Here is a 20,774-nt window from a genome sequence, read left to right as displayed (position 1 = left end):
CTTTGGCAGAATTTAAAGCCATGTCTTTTCTTTTTTTTTCTTTTTTTTCTTATTACACATTCTATTGTCAGCAAGGTTAAGCAGTTCAGACTGAGATGTTATCAGAAATTTATTTTATGTAGACTATATACATTTTAAAACAAAACAACAAAGTATCACTAACTTGTCCTTAAAAAAAAAAAACATCCCCCCCACCACCACCCCCACCACCCCCACCACCCCCAGGCTACTGTAGTTTTGGACATTTGAGATAGAATGGCAGGTATTGTTTTTTGTTTTTGTTGATGGATTTTTTGTGCGGGTTTCATGGTTAACTTAGAGGTTCAGAGTTCTATTGGTCCTGAGGATAAGTCATGTTACATGCCAGTTAACACTATATATTTTTTCTAAGCACTTATTAAAAAATGGTTGGCTTTGGCAACTAGGATACTGATTACTTCAACTTTGGGTGTTATGGGTTTTTTGGTCTTCATGTGTCAACAAAACAGTATCTGTTTTCTTCTATTTAGTGATAATAATTTAACTGTATATTGATATTAGATTTTATACTATTCACTTTCATCCCCCTAAAACCTTGTATGTGTTAAGTGTCACATGGACATACTTGAGAAATATCAGAGAGTGATAGATATAACAAAATTTAACAGACAAAATCAAGCAACAGCTTTCATTTACTCATTCGTAAACATTTTATCATCATTTATTCCTGTTGACTTGCTTGGTGATTTGAGCAGATATTTGGTTATACATTGTTAATCCACAGTCATTTGACTTCCAAATAACTCTTCTCATTTCTGAACAGTTTTGGTAACTAGCTGTTTGTCAGTTCACACACAATAACATTGTTTGTCCACTATGTTATGTGAACAATGGTTTTATTATCGGTTGTATTGTCTATCATCTACTATGCCACTCTGTCTCATTATTGTTAACTATTCTCTGATGTAAAAACATGCTTGCCGTCTATAAATATATTGATTCAGGCCATATTGTTCTTTTAACAGGTGGTGGAAATATTCATGCTAACAGTTAACCAAGTTACATTTAATGATAAAAAATAATAATAATGTTATTGACAATTCTTTTCTGCTATAAAAATGGTACATTTATTAAAACATTTTTCAATTAAAAAATTTAATATTTATAATATGAGACACTTGTTCTTAAAAATAGGTTTTTATTGAAACTAGTGGTTATTGTGATGACATACAGGGAGTGGGGTTCAAGGAGGATAGCATCATTTTTATTTAGCTTAACATCCAGCAGGTGCTATTGTAGAGATGCAGGAAATGTAGCATCTTTGGCTGAATAACAATTTGCCAAGATATCTAATGAATGCTTGCCTACGATTGGTAAATAAACAGTTGAACCATGAGTTGCACTTGTTTTTTGTCTGTTTGCTTGTTTGTATCTTATTACATTATACATGTCTACATGTCTATATAATATATGCAGCGTTTCTGCCAGAAAGAAATTTTTGGGTATGGCGCCATAGAATTGAATGCAACCACAGTCAACAGGGGGTACATAGGGGGCATCCCCCAGAAAGAAAATGGGTTAAGTTTAGGGTTAGGGTTAAGAAAATTATACAGTAATGATAAGAGTAATTAATTTTGTCAAAAGGTTAGCTTAAAAAACAAAATCTGCAAAACAATGTGGGTATGGCACCATACCCATTTTATCCTCTGGCAGAAACCCTGATATGTGTGGATAATGATAACAGCATCAGCATGTTGTTATTGATGTATATCGGGGAACATTTTGTTAGTAGGTCGTGTCATGATTCTTTATGTAAATTTCAGATATAGCTAAACAACTTTATAACTTTGAATACATGTAGTGTGTACTTGCTGCTCAATTTTCAACTGATCACCAAGTGTCGATAATAAAAATGTTAAAAACAAAATGTTCCCTGTACATAATGTATTTGTGTTTTTATATATCCCTTGCATTTTTCACTTAGTGATGCAGACTACATTTAGGATCCAGGACTGACATATATTGGTAGACTTATTTTGCTTATAACTATTTCTGACATCTGCTTAAAAATGAAATAAAACAAGATGTCAGTCAAAATAAAATATAAAAAAAGCAAACACACATTTGTAGGTGAAAAATCAGACTTGTTGTAATTTTACATTTGGTGCAACTAGAAACTGCAAAACAAATTGTAGTATTTAACTGTAATTTGATATGGCTGATTTTTTAAAATCTGTAATTTAATCATGATCCTTCAGGTATATCAGAAGTTTAGCTTTTATTCACTGTCAAAGCTCATTATTACCTGTCATCAATAATAGTTAAATGAAACTGTTAATGTTAATCAGAGGTATAAATGTTTGTTGTAGTCGGAAATGAATCTAAACAAAATGGGTTATAGGCATAATGAGAAGTCACCCATTTATTTATACATTGATCATAGTTAATGTCTTGATCTTGTTTTAGTTTAAATGCAGTCTCATCACCACATTTTGTAACATGATTATAACCCCCAAAAAACCTCTACACTTTCAATATTTACATTCAATAGATATATTGTCTTGGTACAACCAAAGCATTTGTTTAAATCTGATGTCATTGTTTAATGTGAGCAATTGCTTTCACTTGCGCAGTAATATTACCCATGTTGGCAAAAAAAACTGCTTGCCTTGTCACATGTCATTATCATTAATTTATTTACTTAATATTATTGTGAATGTTTACACTGAGAGCAATTGCTCTATTACACAATTTCAGTGAAGCAGTGTTTTGCTCACCATTGCTTTTCAATCCACAACAATTCACTAAACAATGGAAGAGTCACATTTTGACCATAAATATGACCATTGCTAATCAGGTTAGCAAAAGGATATTTAATATACACCATGTCATGGAAATAAAATTAACATGGATTTTGTATTTTGAATGGTTATCATAAATAATAATATACTCTAGATTACAGCTTTAAGTTAAGATATTTTCAAATTTTCTGTTGCTAGACAATTTAACTTTAATTTAAAAGGTACACAGACTACCTTTTGGTATAGTTAACATATTGCCTCTAGCTAGAATGTATAGGTTTAGTTTAGAATGTTTAAAATTTCTTAAAGTACGTTTGGCATATTTCTTTATTTTTATCTACGTACAATGTTAGCATGGTTTGTTATATTATTTTACGAAATTTGTGTTTTGCATTTTTGTAATGCCTAATGTTATTCTAATTAGTATGCCTATATCTGCAATAATGTTGTACTTGGCATTCATATACAGTTTTGACTGCACTGATATATTTAGATTTTAGTGTCAAATTTTATGTTTAAGACAGAAAATGTTAGTATTTATTAAAGAAAATAAACCTTTTATATTAAAATTTATTTTATGTTCAGTTTGTATGCCAAAAAACTAAATCCTCCTTTAATTAGAAATGTTTATTTTTTAACTACATAAATATTTCTCATCATTATTTGTTGGTTTCTATTTAATTTTTTAGAATATGCTTTCTGTCAAGCAGCTATTAGTTTTTTACTTTATCATCCCATTGTCCACAGACATGATAATTTTCATTTATAATTTATCTATTCTGGTACATAATAACCTGCATTAAGCAACCACCTGTCTTTACTGTTGTTAATACTGCTCAGGTGATTGTTTAATACAGGTGAGGCTTAAGTTTTATTCACTTGTTTTTTTAGATCTTTCATCCATGACCATTGACAGTGATAAGTCGGCTACATTAAAAACACACAGAAGGAAAGGAAGTCAAGGAAGAATTGAACTGCCTATTCTAAAAGCCTTACCCAAGTCTTTGCTTCATGACATGAGGTAAATATCACAGTTCAAGATAGTCAAGGAAGAATTGAACTGCCTATTCTAAAAGCCTTACCCAAGTCTTTGCTTCATGACATGAGGTAAATATCACAGTTCAAGATAGTCAAGGAAGAATTGAACTGCCTATTCTAAAAGCCTTACCCAAGTCTTTGCTTCATGACATGAGGTAAATATCACGGTTCAAGATAGTCCAGGAAGAATTGAACTGCCTATTCTAAAAGCCTTACCCAAGTCTTTGCTTCATGACATGAGGTAAATATCACAGTTCAAGATAGTCAAGGAAGAATTGAACTGCCTATTCTAAAAGCCTTACCCAAGTCTTTGCTTCATGACATGAGGTAAATATCACAGTTCAAGATAGTCAAGGAAGAACTGAACTGCCTATTCTAAAAGCCTTACCCAAGTCTTTGCTTCATGACATGAGGTAAATATCACAGTTCAAGATAGTCAAGGAAGAATTGAACTGCCTATTCTAAAAGCCTTACCCAAGTCTTTGCTTCATGACATGAGGTAAATATCACGGTTCAAGATAGTCAAGGAAGAATTGAACTGCCTATTCTAAAAGCCTTACCCAAGTCTTTGCTTCATGACATGAGGTAAATATCACGGTTCAAGATAGTCAAGGAAGAATTGAACTGCCTATTCTAAAAGCCTTACCTAAGTCTTTGCTTCATGGCATGAGGTAAATATCACAGTTCAAGATAGTCAAGGAAGAATTGAACTGCCTATTCTAAAAGCCTTACCCAAGTCTTTGCTTCATGACATGAGGTAAATATCACGGTTCAAAATAGACCAACAAATCAGGGAGAAGTCACTTCTTCCTCTACCTAATTTAGGGAAAAGTGTTGTAAAAATGTGTTTCTTTGTTTTTTTAAATCAAGTCTTAAAAAATAATATTGTTCAAATTTTACTCCAATTGTATGCATACTGATCATATTACCAATGATGTAATGATTTAAATTGCAGTCAAAGTGGATTTCTTCCTTGCACTTAAGTAATGCTAAGTTCAGTGGCCCGAATCTCTCTCTAGCTTGATCTATGAAATATACTTGTTTATTATCCCATGAAACAGTCTTAACAGGATAAATATTTTATTTTCTCACTAAAAAAATCAAACATTGGCGTATACTATTTTGTTGGATTTAGATTTTATTTGTATTAAGACCTTTTCTAAACATTAGAAAAGACCTGTATCATTTCAACAAATTTATTCTTCAGCTTGCTGGTAAAATGTGAGAAATTGTCTGGGCAATGGTTTAGCACTGAAAATTCACATGGTTTGATTTCTTATGAGTTCCAACTTATTGTAATATATTGTCTTTGTTATTGCATGTATTATATATTAATATTTTTTTTAATTTAGAATTGTGCAGCAGATGACAAACATAAAGACAGAAGTGGGGTACTCCAGGGCATGGGTGAGATTAGCTCTAGAGAAGAAGATGTTGTCAGCACATCTCAAGGAATTACTACAAGATAGTGTTCTTCTCAGGTCAGTTTTTACAGTAACAAATACACAAAGTTAACGATTGTAATGGAATATTAATAGTTGAAGATACTTGTCCAAAATTTTATACAGCTGCTTTTATCTATCATTTTTAGTTTAAGATAACAAACTTTGATTGTAATCCAAAGTGTGGTTTTATATAATAATTTTCTTCAGTAATTGTATTTTAAAATCATTGGGCCAAATTTACAAATATTTGTTCCTTGTATAATTTACAATAAATGTAGGTGTTTTAACATATTTTGTCCATATTCAGGTCATTTTCTTTCTTTCTTTTTTTTCAACATGTTATGTGTTATATTTTCCAGGCAGCTGTATAAGCGGTATGCGTTTCTGAGGTGTGAAGATGAGCGGGAACAGTTCCTCTATCACCTTCTGTCACTGAACGCTGTCGATTTCTTCTGCTTCACAAACACCTTCACTAACATAGGTATGGGACATTCTCGGCTCATGCTTTGTAGTGTATTTGCTTTCATAGTTCATATAAATGTAATTGTTGTGTTTTGTTTTTAAGTTTTGAGGGTTCAGGTTGTTTGGGGTTTGGGGGTTTTTATATTATTATTGTAGTATGGTAAGTGGTAGGATGTAAGGATTTTGTTATAGTTTTATTGTTAAAATTAACTATTTCAAATGATAGTCATTGTTTAATTTGTTCTGGATTTTAAAAAATGACCTATCTTGGGTTGTTTGGTTGGGTATGGTGGTGAAGAGTAGGGATTTTTTGATGGTTGGGTTGCAATATCTTGAGGGTGCTGATCTTAAAACAGAATTGGTGAGTATAAATCTTGCCTGAAAAAAACCCATTTAACTTCTTATCAGAATGAAATGTTAATTGGTAATATTTATTTTTCAGTTGTTCCATATCGGTTGTTAATTTATCCCAGCACTAAGTTTGGCTGTGGTACGACGAGTGCAACTCCCTGGGTGTCTATAGCCGGTCAGCTCGGGGAGACCGGGGTCATCGAGATTCAGAAGGGATGTCTCGATCACTGTGTGGACGTAAGTAATACATAACTCATAGAAACCACTCTTAACGTGACTGCTAGAACAATAAAAAATATAAAAGGTGTCGATAGCCAGTCAGCTTGATGAGACTGGGGTGGTCGAGATTCAGAAGGGATGTCTCGATCACTGTGTGGACGTAAGTAATACATAATTTATAGAAACCACTAACATGACTGCTTGAACAATAGAAAATTAAAAAATAACTTGTGGTTTGAAGGTAGTTTGCTCTCAAATTTATTTGCACAATATTTCTGTAAAATACTTAAATTCTTGATTGAAATATTCTATGCACATCCTTGTGTGCATTCAGAATGCCTTTCTTTATGAAAGCTTTTTATGGCATCTGGTGTATGCTATAAAAGTGGAAGTCCTCCTACAAAGTTAGCATACATGACAATTTGGTTCATACATGTATGTAATTTCTTAAATATTTCTATGGACATTTGTTAGAAGCAATGTTGTTTCCCTTTAGAACAAGAACCTGGGTGTTTTGACAACATTGAGAATTGGCCATGACAACAATGGTATGACTCCCCGTTGGCTTGTGGAATATGTCCTAGTCCGAAATGAAATCAGTGGCCACACATACAGGTTAGTGGGTTTTTTAATTTGTTTTTATTTCCCTAGCTGTGAAATTATTGAATGTAGTTTCATTAAAATATTCTTGTATTTTGTGATACAGGACTAAAAGAAATAAAATAGTAAAATATGTGCAGGTACTGTTTATAAACATTTCCTCAGTTCACATGGAGTGCATTGATGGATGGTCCATAATAGGAATGCTCATTTAATCATTAATTTTAATACTGTTGACTATGGGCATTAATTTTCTTGAACACTTCTCTCTGTCTTTATGATCTATGATTTTGTGGTTGCTACAACTATACGACAGGAAAATTAAATGTACATGATTTATGCTTGTATGAACTTGTCCGTGCAATACCAGGGTTTACATATACATTATTTTGATAGATTAATTTTTACATTAGGGAAAGGTGTAGACAGTGGTTATTAGTATTTATGTGTTATGCCAATCCTGTATTTTCCAAGTTTCCGTGCGGACTTTGGTTGGGGAAAGGTGTGGATGATGGTTATTAGTATTTGTGTGTTATGCCCAATCCTGTAATTTTTTTTTTTTTTTCTCCTCCAATGCAAGCTCATTTCACCTATCATTCTTGACCCTCAGATCATTTTAAAATGCGTATGTATGTATGTATGTATGTATGTATGTATGTATGATGATGATGGTTATTAGTATTTGTGTGTTATATTAATGATGTATTTTCCAGGTTTCTCTATGGACGTTGGTTGGGGAAAGGTGTGGATGATGGTTATTAGTATTTGTATTTGTAAAATGACCGAAAGGCTGCGAATGTTATGTCGGTTAGCGCGTCATGGAGTCACATGACTTGACTCTTGGAGTTCAGAGGCTTTATGGCAAGCGATAGGAAAAACCCGACTTTTTATTGCGAATATATTAAAAACGGGTAAAAAAATATATATATTTATTTTATTGATACTTCATATATATTGTAAACGGTATACATAGATACCAAACAATAGTGAATTACGTTTTTGATAAATGTAGACCTTTAATGATGTATTTTCCAGGTTTCCCTTTGGACGTTGGTTGGGGAAAGGTGTGGATGATGGTTATTAGTATTTGTGTGTTATATTAAAGGTCCACAATCATGGCACATTATTAATACACTATATATAAAAAAAATACATAAAGATTACATTATTAACCATAAAAAACAAAAATACCACCCCAATTATTAATAAAGCGATTTTTTTTGTAAAAAGCTCGGAGAAAAAAACAACACTGATCCAGTCGATTTGACCCGCATCTGACCTGTGACGTAGCATCAGGTGAATTCCACTCATTCATTAGTAGGTTAGCATGGCGACAGCATGTAATGATTCTTCGGAAAATAGCTCATTCTTATCTGACGTTAGTTTGGACATTTCGGACTTGTCACATTTGTCTATTTATTCTAATGCTACCTCGATTGGTGTGGAAGAAGGAGAAAATTGGTTAAGGGTACTTCCCTATCAGTTTGAACCGTAGTACACCGACGATGATCCATCAAGCCAAATGCGGTCAGCCTATTTGCAGCCCGGAGCCCGGACGTCGCCTGGTGATAAAAACAAAGCCCGAATGTTAATGCCAAGGTGTACATTGTTCATATTTGGCACAAAGATACACCTTAACACGATACATTTATATATGTTAAAAAAATAAATGTTGGATTTTTTTTTTTTAGAAAAAATACTAATTAATATTAACTGATGATTGGATGGCAGTTAAATAATTAATGTATTGCAATTATTATTAAAAATAACAAATTCACGTACATTCATTAAATATGTTTAAAAAAAATATCATTAAATATATTAAACAAGGCGCATACATCGTCAGTCTAATCATTACTTAGTTACAGACATCTACGATTGGTGCCTGTTTTGTTTACAAAATATGAAAATAGAAGATTTTATTGTTCGAAGTTAATCCTTTAATTGGTGAACTAAAGGCGTATTTGCAAAAGCAATACATGTCTACAGATTTTACAGACATCGGTAGCTCGGACAGCATGTGACACTCGGCTCACTACGAGATCAAGGAATCTTAAGTGGTTGTGTGTGTACTGCCAATATGCTACGGTATCTGTGATTATGTAATGTCGTTGTTAAGAGGTGTTTTCAGACGTCGGATGCACATTAGTTCCTAATTTGCTCTGTCGGTGTCGGAAGGTGTGAATTCCGTTGTAGTGAACAGAATAACACTGATGTACATTTGTTCCCGACAGTTTGTAGTCGGATGGTGTAAATGTCACAGTAACGACGGTCGTTGTAACGAGGTCTGACTGTATATGTTAAAACAATAAATGTAGGGAAAATATTTTTTAGAAAAAATCGCATTAACATTCGGTAGGCCTATCTGTTTTTGTTTTCGGGCATTGTTCGGGATATCGTTATGTACAGCCCGAACATGAAAAATGCAAATTTCTTCTTAAAATATTTTTCCTACATTTATTTTTTTAACCTTTAGACTACTGGATTAATTTTTAACAAAAACCACGTTGAGTGGGTACAAATTTATAATTTTTACTCACATATATTACTTAAATGTTTTATAAATACATGAAATAAAGTTCATATGTGAATCGGTAAGTATTATTTTCGTGGGGTTTTTGTAATTTTTATTATTTTTAGATCAGCTAATGGTGATTAAAATTAGGCAAAAAATTGAAAAAGTTGCATTTACTTATGGGCATTTGTGGCCAGCTGTCCATTATTTATGTCCATTATTCCCGATAACTGGTTTTGTCACCAGAATTTTTTTTTAAACCAGAACTACAATTCATATTGCAATATTTGGTGACTTTCTTTGTTGGAAAAACAATCAAATTTATTATCAAATTAGCTGTCACAATCAGCTATCGATCCCTGAAAATGGCCGCGACATGCCGCCATTGTTGTTAAGCGAAAATACTTGCCGAAAACCACTTTTTGAACTCAAAATTTCAAAGTATTTTCAATTAAAAAAATCAAAACAAAAGCCACCATTTTGAAAAAAAATCTTTTTGTCTTTTATTATATTTCCGTTTCCGGTCAGTGTCGTGTGCAAAACAGCGGGAAATATTGAATTGGGGAATGCATTGTATACATTATACAGTATGTCAACTGACGTGACGTCGGGTGAGATATCTCGCCTGCAGTACTCAGAAGGTTAACATATATAAATGCATCGTGTTGAGGTGTATCTTTGTGCCAAATATGAACAATGTACACTTTGGCATTAACAATCGGGCTTTTTTTTTGTCTCCGGGCGACGTTTGAGCTCCAGGCTGCAAATGGGCTGAACAGTGGAGATACAGGCTTGGAACAGACAAGTTCTGTAACAAGTTTCGGTGCCATTCCTATCAACCATCATGATGGTTATTAGTATTTGTTTGTTATATTAATGATGTATTTTCCAGGTTTCCCTGTGGACGTTGGTTGGGGAAAGGTGTGGATGATGGTAGCATAGAACGACTTCTTGTGGCTGAACTTGTTCACCAGACTTCAGACAATGATGGTGATTGAAATTTAGTTGTATAGGTTCTATAACTGTTGGCTCATTAATGTTATTTAAAGGCGCAGATCCTAGTTTTAACTCGTGAAAAATGGACACTAAGTTTAGTTAATTTACAAACCTGTAACTCATTTGGATAAAGTTACAATAGAGTGAAAGAAGAGTCTGTGACAATAAAATAGGAAATATCCTTAAAAATAGACTAGAACTCATTCAATAAACCGCTACTTCTCAGATGCACATGCATTTTTAAAAATATGAAAAATGCAGTTTTTGGTACCACAAACACCAGGATGACCAGAAACACTTCGGTTCTACGGAAATGGATAATCTAAAGAATAAAATATAAGTAATATTTGATTTCAGTGATCACAAATGGCTCTAATAGTGAAAAACATGCTTTAGTGTTTAAAAACTAGGGTCTGCCCCTTTAAGAAAAACATAGTGGAATTTTTTTTTTTTTTATAGAAGGTGTCTTTAATAGTGAAATGAGGTTATCCTAGAGCACATTGATTTATTAATCAACGGCAATTGGATGAATCAATGTGCTCTAGTGGTGTTGTTAAACAAAACAAACTTTAACTTTGACAGCAACTGTGTTTAATGAAAGTTTTACGTTATGTTTATGTATAACAAGAACTTAAATCATTATGTATTAATGACTTCTTACAAAGTGCATTTCTCCTATGCACAAGGATTGGTCCAAATATCCCAACAGCCAGTCAAATGAATACGATCTTCCATGTGTTTGTGGTATCTTCTTCCAGTCACACATCTACCTCTTCCTCTAGTTTTGTTTTATGTGCAACTTTATTTTTTGATTCTGATAAAGCATTATCAATGTTTAATTATTATTGTTGTATGTATGTATGATGGTATCCTTCATCTTGTTTCAGATGTCGTCACTTGTCACACTCCACCAAGAAGTAGGTCGCCCAGTTCGCCACGCAAATCATGTGATCAAGGTTAGTCATGTGATTATTATTTATTTCATGTAATAGTATTATTGAGCTCTTCTATTTCTGTTGGAACATCTCTGACAGACTGTATTGTACAAAGGAAAGGAAAGGAATTGTTATTAACACCTCAGCAAATATTATTTAATCAGCAGTTAGTAGATGTCATGTTAATAATATTTAATGACATCGCAGCACTTTATTTTTATCAGTATCTATAGGTATTGCTTTAATAATATTTGTAGCATATACCACAGCGTTTAAACACCATAAACATTAAAATAAAATAGTAAACTGGGATTTTGCTTTTCCTCTATTGGTGACTGTTTTTTTCTCTGGCATTTTGATTCTGCCCAGAATTCTTTATAGTGTAAGAGAGACCGATTTTTATTATAAATCTTAAAAGCACTTACTTGTGATATAGTTATTTCACTTGTTTTTAATATGTGATTTATATCAATGTGAATCAACCATATTGTCATTAACGTTTCGTTTGACACCCAGCAGCTGATGTGTTTTTCGTGCTGCTGTGTAATTAAACATTCATTCCTTCATTTTGTGGTGTAATTTTAAATATGAACTCTTTGTTTTCAGTTATTCCAATATCATCAATTCCAGAGATTCAAGAAAACTTAGGACATGCTGTGAACAATCTAGTCAAATACTTCTATAAGCCAGAAAAAGAGGTGAGTGAGAAATGATAGCAAATTTAAAAAACAAAAAAACTATTTAAACTTGTGTTTCAAGTTTATTTAATTTCTTAAAGTCTAACTTCTATTATTTTGAATATCAAAATGAACCATAGTTCCGAGTGAAAGTGGGTTTTTTTATGTTTAGGTATTTTTGCCTTAATACACTTTTTTGCCTTATTAGCATGGTTAAGCTAACCATGGGTTGGCACAATATTGAATTTGATAGAAATGCTTTAAAATGACATCTGTTTAAAAGATTAGTTCAGGTTTTATGTTTAAATGGGTATCATATCCCTGGATATCTGATCTTGAAGCCATCTCATCTCTTGACCACTGGTCAAGCTAACATTAAACAAGAATGTTGTTCTGACAGCTTGTTTTGATATTTCAGCGAGGCAGTCTGTCATTTCTGTTGTGTGGAGACCATGGACTGGTACAGTGTTTAGAAAGTGTATTTCTGTGTGGATTCCGGTCGTCACGTCTCTTCAGAAACAAGATGTTTATCTGGGACTACTTTGGTATGATTCACTCTTAAAGATTTAATAAACGCTGGAATAATTTTATTAATTTACACAAAGATTTCTCCATAATCTTTTTTGTTTTTGTTATTATTAATGTTTTTATCCCATGCGCTCTTCTTTTTTTTTCTCATTGATTTCCAAATCATTTGTTCCTTATTTGACAATTTCTCCTAACTTTCAACTTCTTTTGCTGTTGACCTCCACATCTCTGTCCTTGTTTCTCCAGCTACAAATGACAGGTACTTGTAGCCATTCCTGCAACATCTGTCATTTTTCATCTTAGCTGTCATCTTAGTCTAACCACTTCGGACAGCATTCAGTAGTTACTTTTGTCATTGTTAAGAGATACTTGTATTCCTTTCTTGGTTAAAGCTGTCATTTATCATGATATTGCTAAATACGAGTTAAATTTTAAAAGTTAGTTTATCAAGCACTTATTTGGCATTTTGCTTAAAAGAAATAAAATTTGGTGGAACATTTTGTGAACAGAAGTTCTGATTCATTATCTTTCAAATAAGAAGACTGCTTAATGAAAGTATTTTCCTGAACAATGTAATTAATCTGTAAAATGCAACCGTCATGGTAGTTATAATTACATAAGCATTTTATTGCATTCCTATATTTTTCTTTTCAAATTGTCTGTTTCGGTTTTTTTTCAGAAAAAGTAAAAACGAACTTTGAGAATTCCCTTTCGGGAAATGTTCGCCGTCCTATCCCCGAGGTTGCAAAGGCTGGATACTGGTTGTTCTGTAACCTGCTCAACAAGATCAATGCTGCTACAGAAACGATTGGCAAAGATGGAAAATTTCAGATCTTCATCTGTGTGGGAGTCAGGTTAGTGTCTTACTTTCAGCAGCTTCTCTTAACTTCTCTTAATTTTTGACAAAAACCACATTGAGTGGGTACAAGTTTATAATTTTTATTCACATATATTCACTTTAATGTTTTATAAATACATAAAATAAAGTTCATGTATTTGAATCGTTAAGTATTATTTTTGTGGGTTTTGAAATTTTAATGATATTTTAGATTACTTAATGTTGATTAAAATTAGGCAAAAAATCGAAGGTTAGAGACAAAGTTATTACAGATTACGGTGTGTGTTTTTGTCTAATATTGGAAAAGTATATTCACTTGGGATTCTGTGTATTAATAAAATTTGCTTAGAATTTTATATTGTTTTATTTACTTTAACAGACAATTCTTAAAAACTAAATTCCTTTTTCACTTATTTCATTTCTGATTTGATACTAGGAATAAAGACAAATAAATGCAACTCTTTTCAAAAATCGTAGAACTTTTTTCACAAATCATATTTATTACTGAGGTAACTGGTTCACAACCACCAACTTGCACTCACAAGGAATAACTTGGGTGTTTTTTTGTTTGTGAACAATATATTAATAATATTTTTCCTGATCTGATTGACTGATAATAATGGGAAATATATAATGGTGGCTGTAAATACAATGTTGGCACCAAAATCTGATGACTGATTCACTTTTATTAGTTCCCTACCTGTTCAACCAAGGGGACTATAGGTTTCAGCTCCATCTTTCTGTTTGTTTACCCCACATATAGTTTTCAGGGGGGTTTTCTGCAATGCCTCAACTCAAGATATTGAGCTAAAATTTTGTGTATATATTTATCATGTACTGTTACAGATCAAGTTTGACTTTTGTGGTGATATTCACATTTTTTACCAGAGTTATGGCCCTTGAACTCAAGAGATATGAAAATTTATTGGGTCAGGTAGGGGACCTGTATTGCTTTAGCAGTATTCTCAAAATGCTTGTTTTAGATTACTATTTCTCTGTCAGTGAACCTTGAGTGTGTGTGTGTTATTTTTCCAGAGATCACTGTCTGCACCGCTGGCTTCCGTTGATGGCCAACACGACGGTGACCGGTCAGATGTACGAAGAGAACTCGTTCCTGCGCGACCCCGCACTCACCAAGTTCCTCGTCCACATTATCAACACACTCAACGAGTTCCCCATCGTGCTCGAACCCTCGGTTCTCCGGGGACTGGAGATGTGATCCGTGCTACTCGCTATCTCTTTATCTGTCGGGCCAACCTTAAAACGTGTGCTTTACTGTAAGCCAACCCCACATTTTAGTAATGGGTTTGACATGCCATGATTTTAAGAAAAATTGGATTGCATAACCAAGCCTGGTACTTATAAAACTTTTAGAGAGTGTAGACTCAGGACTCTAAAAGAATCTGATACTTTAATGTCATAACAGTGCCATACAAAGTGTATGTGTGTGGTCTCATTAAAGTTTGAGTCTGGACTCTTAAAAAGTGTTATAAGCATGGGCCCTGACATGCATTTTAGTGGTTAAGATTTTTATCGAATTGTGTTCTGTATTTTAGTCAAAAAAGGAAAAGGAAGCAGAATTTAGGGTCTAATAAAAGTGATGTGATTTTTACTTTTATAAGCCTAATAGGTTACAGTACACAGTATGGGACTGTTGGGTTACAACAAATATTGTGGGCTAAATTTACGAAGCCTGTTTGTCTTAAACACAGGTGTTTAAGCATTGTAAATATATGTAGTTACACATGTGTAAGACATAAACAGGCTGCGTAAATTTGGCTCTGTATTTTTAAGGTTGGTTTCAACATGTCAACTAGTCTCTTTTCTTTTCTTGTTGCAATTTAACATTTATCGATGTCGATGCAATAAATTGAGTTGTTTGTGTATTTATGTTATTTTAAAAATGATCTTCTGTATGTACATACACATCTATGTTAGACAACGAGGACATTAAGCATAACAACAACAACAACAAAAAAACAGTGTCAGCAATATAAAAACATTTGTTGGTAATTGCATGACCAACTTTAATTTGCCTTAGCCAAAGAAAATTCAACAGAATAAAAAGCTTGTTAAACATAGTATTGTTGGATTATCATTTTGACCAGTTTGTTGTATTTGTCAAATTTAACATTATTTTTCATTTGGTAAAACAACAACCCCAACTCCTGTAAAAAATGCATCTATTTAATCTGCCAGTTTGTTGAGACAAATGTTTATCAAATGTGATGTGCAATTTTATTATTTTCAACAAACTTGTACAACTAGTTATTTAACCATATTTTGAAAGAAAAACATTTCAAAATTGATTTATTACATGTCAAGGATTGTTGCTAGAATTATCTTTCATTTGTCTCCCTATTTTCTACTTGAACATCTCAATTTGAAAAAAAATGTATTATATAATTTTGTTTTTTAATAGTTATCTCCCATGTTATTATTTTTTCAACAAGTATTACAAATTCGATACATGTTGCATTAATAAGTCAGATTTCTTGATATGTGGGTCACTTTGAAAGTAATATTGGCATTTTGTTTTGTTTTGCTTCTGTAATTGATATTTTTAATATTTGCATTTGCAAAGTTTATGAACCCATGTCCATGTGAATTTGCTTGCAAATTATCTCCCCTGTGTGTTTAGAAGTGCAAACATTACTCAGTGATAAAGGCTATTAATAAAAGTAAACCAAATTATCAGTTGCTTTTTAAAATTCAAACTGTGATTGAGGTGTGGCTTCAGAATTTAAAATAATGTGCCTCGGTCACTTGTTATGTTCATGGACATATAGTTTGATTTTAATATGGGTGGGAAAAACTTTGATCCTTAGTGCTGGGTTATTTTGGGGGGTTTTAAGGGTTTTAAAACTGGCAATACATGGTGTGTTTTGTTTTTTCAGGATTTTGTAACCATTTAGTACCACCTACCTGCCTAATCATTAAGTCAGTTGCAGCTCAGTTTTGATATGTAGAGAGCTATTCACAGAATAGTATTGATGTCTAATGACTTCGGTATACATCTGCCAATCATAGAAAAGCTGTGATGTTTGTGGATGCAGGGGCATTAAACATATCGCAGGAGAGCTGTCATGATATTTCTTTAGTTTTTAAAATGTTCATTCTTATATTCATCTAAAGTTCAAGCTATCTGGAGCCAATTTCACAAAACATTGACAGTGCATCTGTGACTTTCCGTTATATCTGATGTACATTTACAAGTGTTTGGCATTTATTTCATGCAGAAGATGGAGCTTTGTAATGATGAACGAAAATGAAATATGTAAACTTCAAACTATATTAGTTATACTACGTATTAGTGTCGGATTAACAACATAGCAGATGTAGCAAATGCTATGGGCCACATGCTTTCAGGGGTCCCACCGATCAACTTGTTTATTTTTGTTGCTTATAAGCTTATGGTAGTGTGAAGGGTGGAAGGGGCAGGTGTAATATGCTACTAATTTGCTATTGGCCATGCAGCTGCTTAATCCAGCACTGCTATTAGTAGTGATAAGAAAAGTGGTTACTTGTCGATTTATGTTTGTGCTAAACTATAGTCCTTCCCAGCCTCCATGAACATTGGGGTTTTTTTTGTTAATAATTTCAGTTTGGTTTGACATAAGAAGAAAAGTAAAAAGTGTTTTGCAAATAACAAAACCCCCATTTTTTTGTGTGTAATTTAGAAAATAATCTGTTCAGAATTAAATAACTTATACTAAACTAAGAAAACGACGTACCCTGGTGAGAAGGACTATAGGTTGACAATGTTTTGTGAAACTGGTCCCTGTGTTCAGGGCAAAGGCTAGCGAGAGAATGTGGTGTGGTAGTTTACACATACATACACACCTACTAGCCTTTAACTAGATGGCTTAATCTTGCAGATATTTGGTTAAAGTTTAACAATTCAGTAGAGAAAACAACAAGTACCAAAGAATTGACAACAGATGCTTGTTTTCAGTGAATAGTGTAATGTGTCTGATATTTAGTCAATATTACAATGGAGACACAAATTTACTTGTATATGTACATAGACTTTTTATTTACTTTATGTTCATGGTATATCTTGTCCATCGTGCTAAAGATGTTTCCCCATATTTATTTATTAGGAAAACAAATTGCCCCATTTAGTTCTATCTTATGTTTTGCTTCACTTATTTATTTCTCAACTATAGGCAAGAGTAGGATTTAACAAGTGTTTTGGGAGGGAAGGGGCATGCCGATTTTTTATCGCTGTCCATTCTTAAGCATTAATGAATACAATTTTCATCCAAAATAGGGTGTACCCCTCTTTCTCCCCCCCCCCCCTTTCCCATTTTAACTGCCTCCCAATTCTGTTTTAGCATTAAAATTTTGCCTTTCCTATTGTATTTTTTCCAATTGCTGTTTTCTGTATTTAGATTTAATTAATGGAGACATCGAAGTAGCTTCACTGAAACATTTTATGCCATTAGGAGTTATTTGCGGTTATTTACACATATCATCCATTCAAATTTATTAAAGTATCTTCGGAACTAGTCCTATGTGTATGGTGTTTTCACCCACTCGTTCTGCGTAGCTCTAAATTACGGTGGATTTTAAAAGTGGGAATAAAACTTTATAAAATATATTCTGACTGTTATTAAAATTGTAGATGAGCATTCCCTACAATTTTTATCAGTAATAATTCGGAGAGAAATTATGTTTATTTATCAGTATGTTACATGTATAACTATCAAGCTTGAATTTTGATTAATATTTGATTAAACAAAAAATTGGCTTTTGAGACCTAAACCATTATTAAATCATAGCTTTGGTTTGCAATATATATTTGTTTCCACAAATTGTTAAATTGGTGTACTTCCATTTGGTAAGGCCTAAAACCAACAGTTCTGTTTCTGGCCTCATGACCGAATCAGTTTGTCTCTAATTTTAGACCTAACCATTATATTTCATTTTACTTGCCACACAGCTGTGATATGCCTGTAGCAGGTCTTTACAATTACTGTGTATATAATTCTCTTATAAATTCACTGTAAGAACTGAAGTGTTGTAATTGTTTTCTGTACAGATGAACATATGACGCTACTATGAATGCTTAATTAGTGCAATGTTGAAAAATGTATTGGTGTATCTTGAACAAACAATATTTGGAAAGAGGAAAAAACAACAACCTATATACCAATTTGAGTTGACCACCTCAACAAAATGGATTTAGAATAATACAATAATGTATGGATGAAAAGATTAAAAAGAAAACATTTTCCCAAATATGAACAAGAATTCGTAAACAAACGAGTCAGTCGAATACTTGTATTGGGCTTTTACAAAGGATTTCACAAGTAGATTGTTAGAATAACTGCATTATGTAGGCTTCATTTTGCAGGCTTTTTTTTTCTAAATTGAAAAGATAATGGGTTTTCAATAATTAAAGTGAAATTACAATTTATTTATATCCATTAGAATCGTCTATTTTCCTCTTATTATTATTTGGTCATTCTAATGAAAGGCGACACAAATTAACCATTTTCACCGAGTACTTTACAACTATCAAGTTCACTTCAGATCTCTACTGAATTAAAACACATCCGTTTAAACCACGTAAGCATTACAGAGACATACTTACTGCCTTTTTTTAAAAACATTAAAATAACACCTCCTGTAAATAAAGTTTATTGCTAATCAACTTTTTGTATGTTTGTATGTTATCTTTATAGTTTGGTTCAGATATTGGTTGTATATGAATAGTGGAATAAAAACTTGTCCAAACCTAAATGCTTTTCAAACACCAGTGAATGAGAATTTAAACAGAATTGTACACACCACTATGGAGTGGTTTAAATATATATTTTTGCACAGGTATATTCATGTTGAAATGCTTTGTGATAACTAGTTATTCGCTTCCTTTGTGGATTATACAGGGACAAATGTTACAATAGCAGGGAAGACAGTATTACTAAAACAGATGTAATAACTTTTATGGATGTCAAGTAAACAAATGCAACTACTTGTTTGTTTGTGTTTTTTGTTTTATTATAGTCGGGTTCCCCATTGTTTCTCTTTAAAGTCACAGACCTTAGTTACACACCTGTTGGTGACAACACCTTGCGTTGTTTTTTATAACACATAGTTGTTTACACACATACGTATGTTAACAATTTCAAGACATACGACTGGCTGCTCCTCGGTGATGACCAATCACCAATGCCATACATCCGATATAAAAACAGTGTGGTGGAAATCGATTACACTGTGACGTATAGTTAACCTGGCAATCATGTTGTCTGTGACGCATAAGTCTGCTACAAGTGCAAAGGGTTGTAAATATCTTTTAGTCGATAAAGATGTTAAAATTTGCTTAAAACCTGGTTTTTGAGGATATGTAAGAAATAGAATAATACATTCGTGCCCATTAGATACCATTTATCTTGGAACTTGTTTAAAAATGTATCAAACTCGCTTTCGCTCATTAGATAAATTTTAAACACAAACTCTTGAGATAAATGGTATTTAACGGACATTCGTGTATTATTCTCTATATCCACATTTTTTTTATGTTTTCTTTTTTTAGTAGTGACCGTACTCTTATTTGAGTTGTAGACCCTGTAAAATGTTATTACAAACCTATTCAATCTTACTGTAGTGATAAAGATCTTTACAAACCGTGCGATAAATTTATCATGTATCACACGTGCGATCTGGACCAGAACTTGTAAATGGGGGATTCCCTTTTAATTTTTATTGTGAGTTTGCGCCTTTTTGTTACGAATGTCATGTCTGATTTACAAATTACGTTGCGTCGTATTTGAAAACATGACACAAGATTGTTAAGTAAATCCATGAAAGGAGGATTGATTAATAGATTAAGAAAGTTAAATTAGAACACTTTTTGTTAAAAAATAAAAGAAGGTATGTAATAAATACAGAATTTCACATACGTTTTCGCTTCCTATTTATTGCACATTCATTTTGTGCAAGAACATACCACTCAACTGCTACGCGGTATTGTGGTGTGTATTCTTGCTCAAAATAAACGTGCAATAAACAGGAAGCGAAAACAGTGTATGTGAAGTTCTGTATATTTCTCAAACAGTTTGGAAGAAAGATGCCAGTACTGTCACAACTTTTTTTTTTCTTCAATTTTTTTGCACTTTTATTTTGTGATTTGGGAATACTACAGTCGAATTCCATGGCTGCAACCTGCTGTATGGTGTTCATTTCAATAAAACTGTTGGGTGACCTAGTTTGTAAAATAAGGTAAGTTGAAGGTCTATTCTAAATGCTTAAATATTAAAAAATATTCTGGATATTGCAGTACAGTCTCCACCATGTGCCATTTGTACGGATGGGAATTTTTAAAGCCTCGGTTCCAGGCTTTAAAATTATAAGAGCAGACAAATTAAAAAAAGAAGAAGTC

The 20,774-nt window shown here is 32.8% G+C and overlaps 1 protein-coding gene across 5 annotated transcripts in view; it reads left to right on the top strand.

The window, feature by feature from the left end:
* The window catches only part of LOC121372759 (DENN domain-containing protein 5B-like), a 48,414-nt gene extending 29,050 nt beyond the window's left edge, over positions 1–19,364 (top strand). For all 5 annotated transcript variants that reach the window (XM_041499278.1, XM_041499276.1, XM_041499277.1 and 2 more), the window contains 11 exons: positions 3,672–3,801; positions 5,171–5,299; positions 5,623–5,744; positions 6,168–6,313; positions 6,792–6,910; positions 10,303–10,400; positions 11,294–11,362; positions 11,948–12,039; positions 12,437–12,563; positions 13,226–13,400; positions 14,420–19,364. In XM_041499278.1, coding sequence (XP_041355212.1) covers positions 3,672–3,801; positions 5,171–5,299; positions 5,623–5,744; positions 6,168–6,313; positions 6,792–6,910; positions 10,303–10,400; positions 11,294–11,362; positions 11,948–12,039; positions 12,437–12,563; positions 13,226–13,400; positions 14,420–14,603 — 1,391 coding nt within the window. In that variant the 3' untranslated portion in view covers positions 14,604–19,364. The remainder of the gene's footprint in view (positions 1–3,671; positions 3,802–5,170; positions 5,300–5,622; positions 5,745–6,167; positions 6,314–6,791; positions 6,911–10,302; positions 10,401–11,293; positions 11,363–11,947; positions 12,040–12,436; positions 12,564–13,225; positions 13,401–14,419) is intronic.
* The last annotated feature ends 1,410 nt before the right edge of the window (positions 19,365–20,774 follow it).

The sequence above is a fragment of the Gigantopelta aegis genome, chromosome 4 (assembly GCF_016097555.1).
Source record: "Gigantopelta aegis isolate Gae_Host chromosome 4, Gae_host_genome, whole genome shotgun sequence".
NCBI classification, from domain to species: Eukaryota; Metazoa; Mollusca; class Gastropoda; order Neomphalida; family Peltospiridae; genus Gigantopelta; species Gigantopelta aegis.
This window is presented reverse-complemented; position numbering and strand designations above follow the sequence as displayed.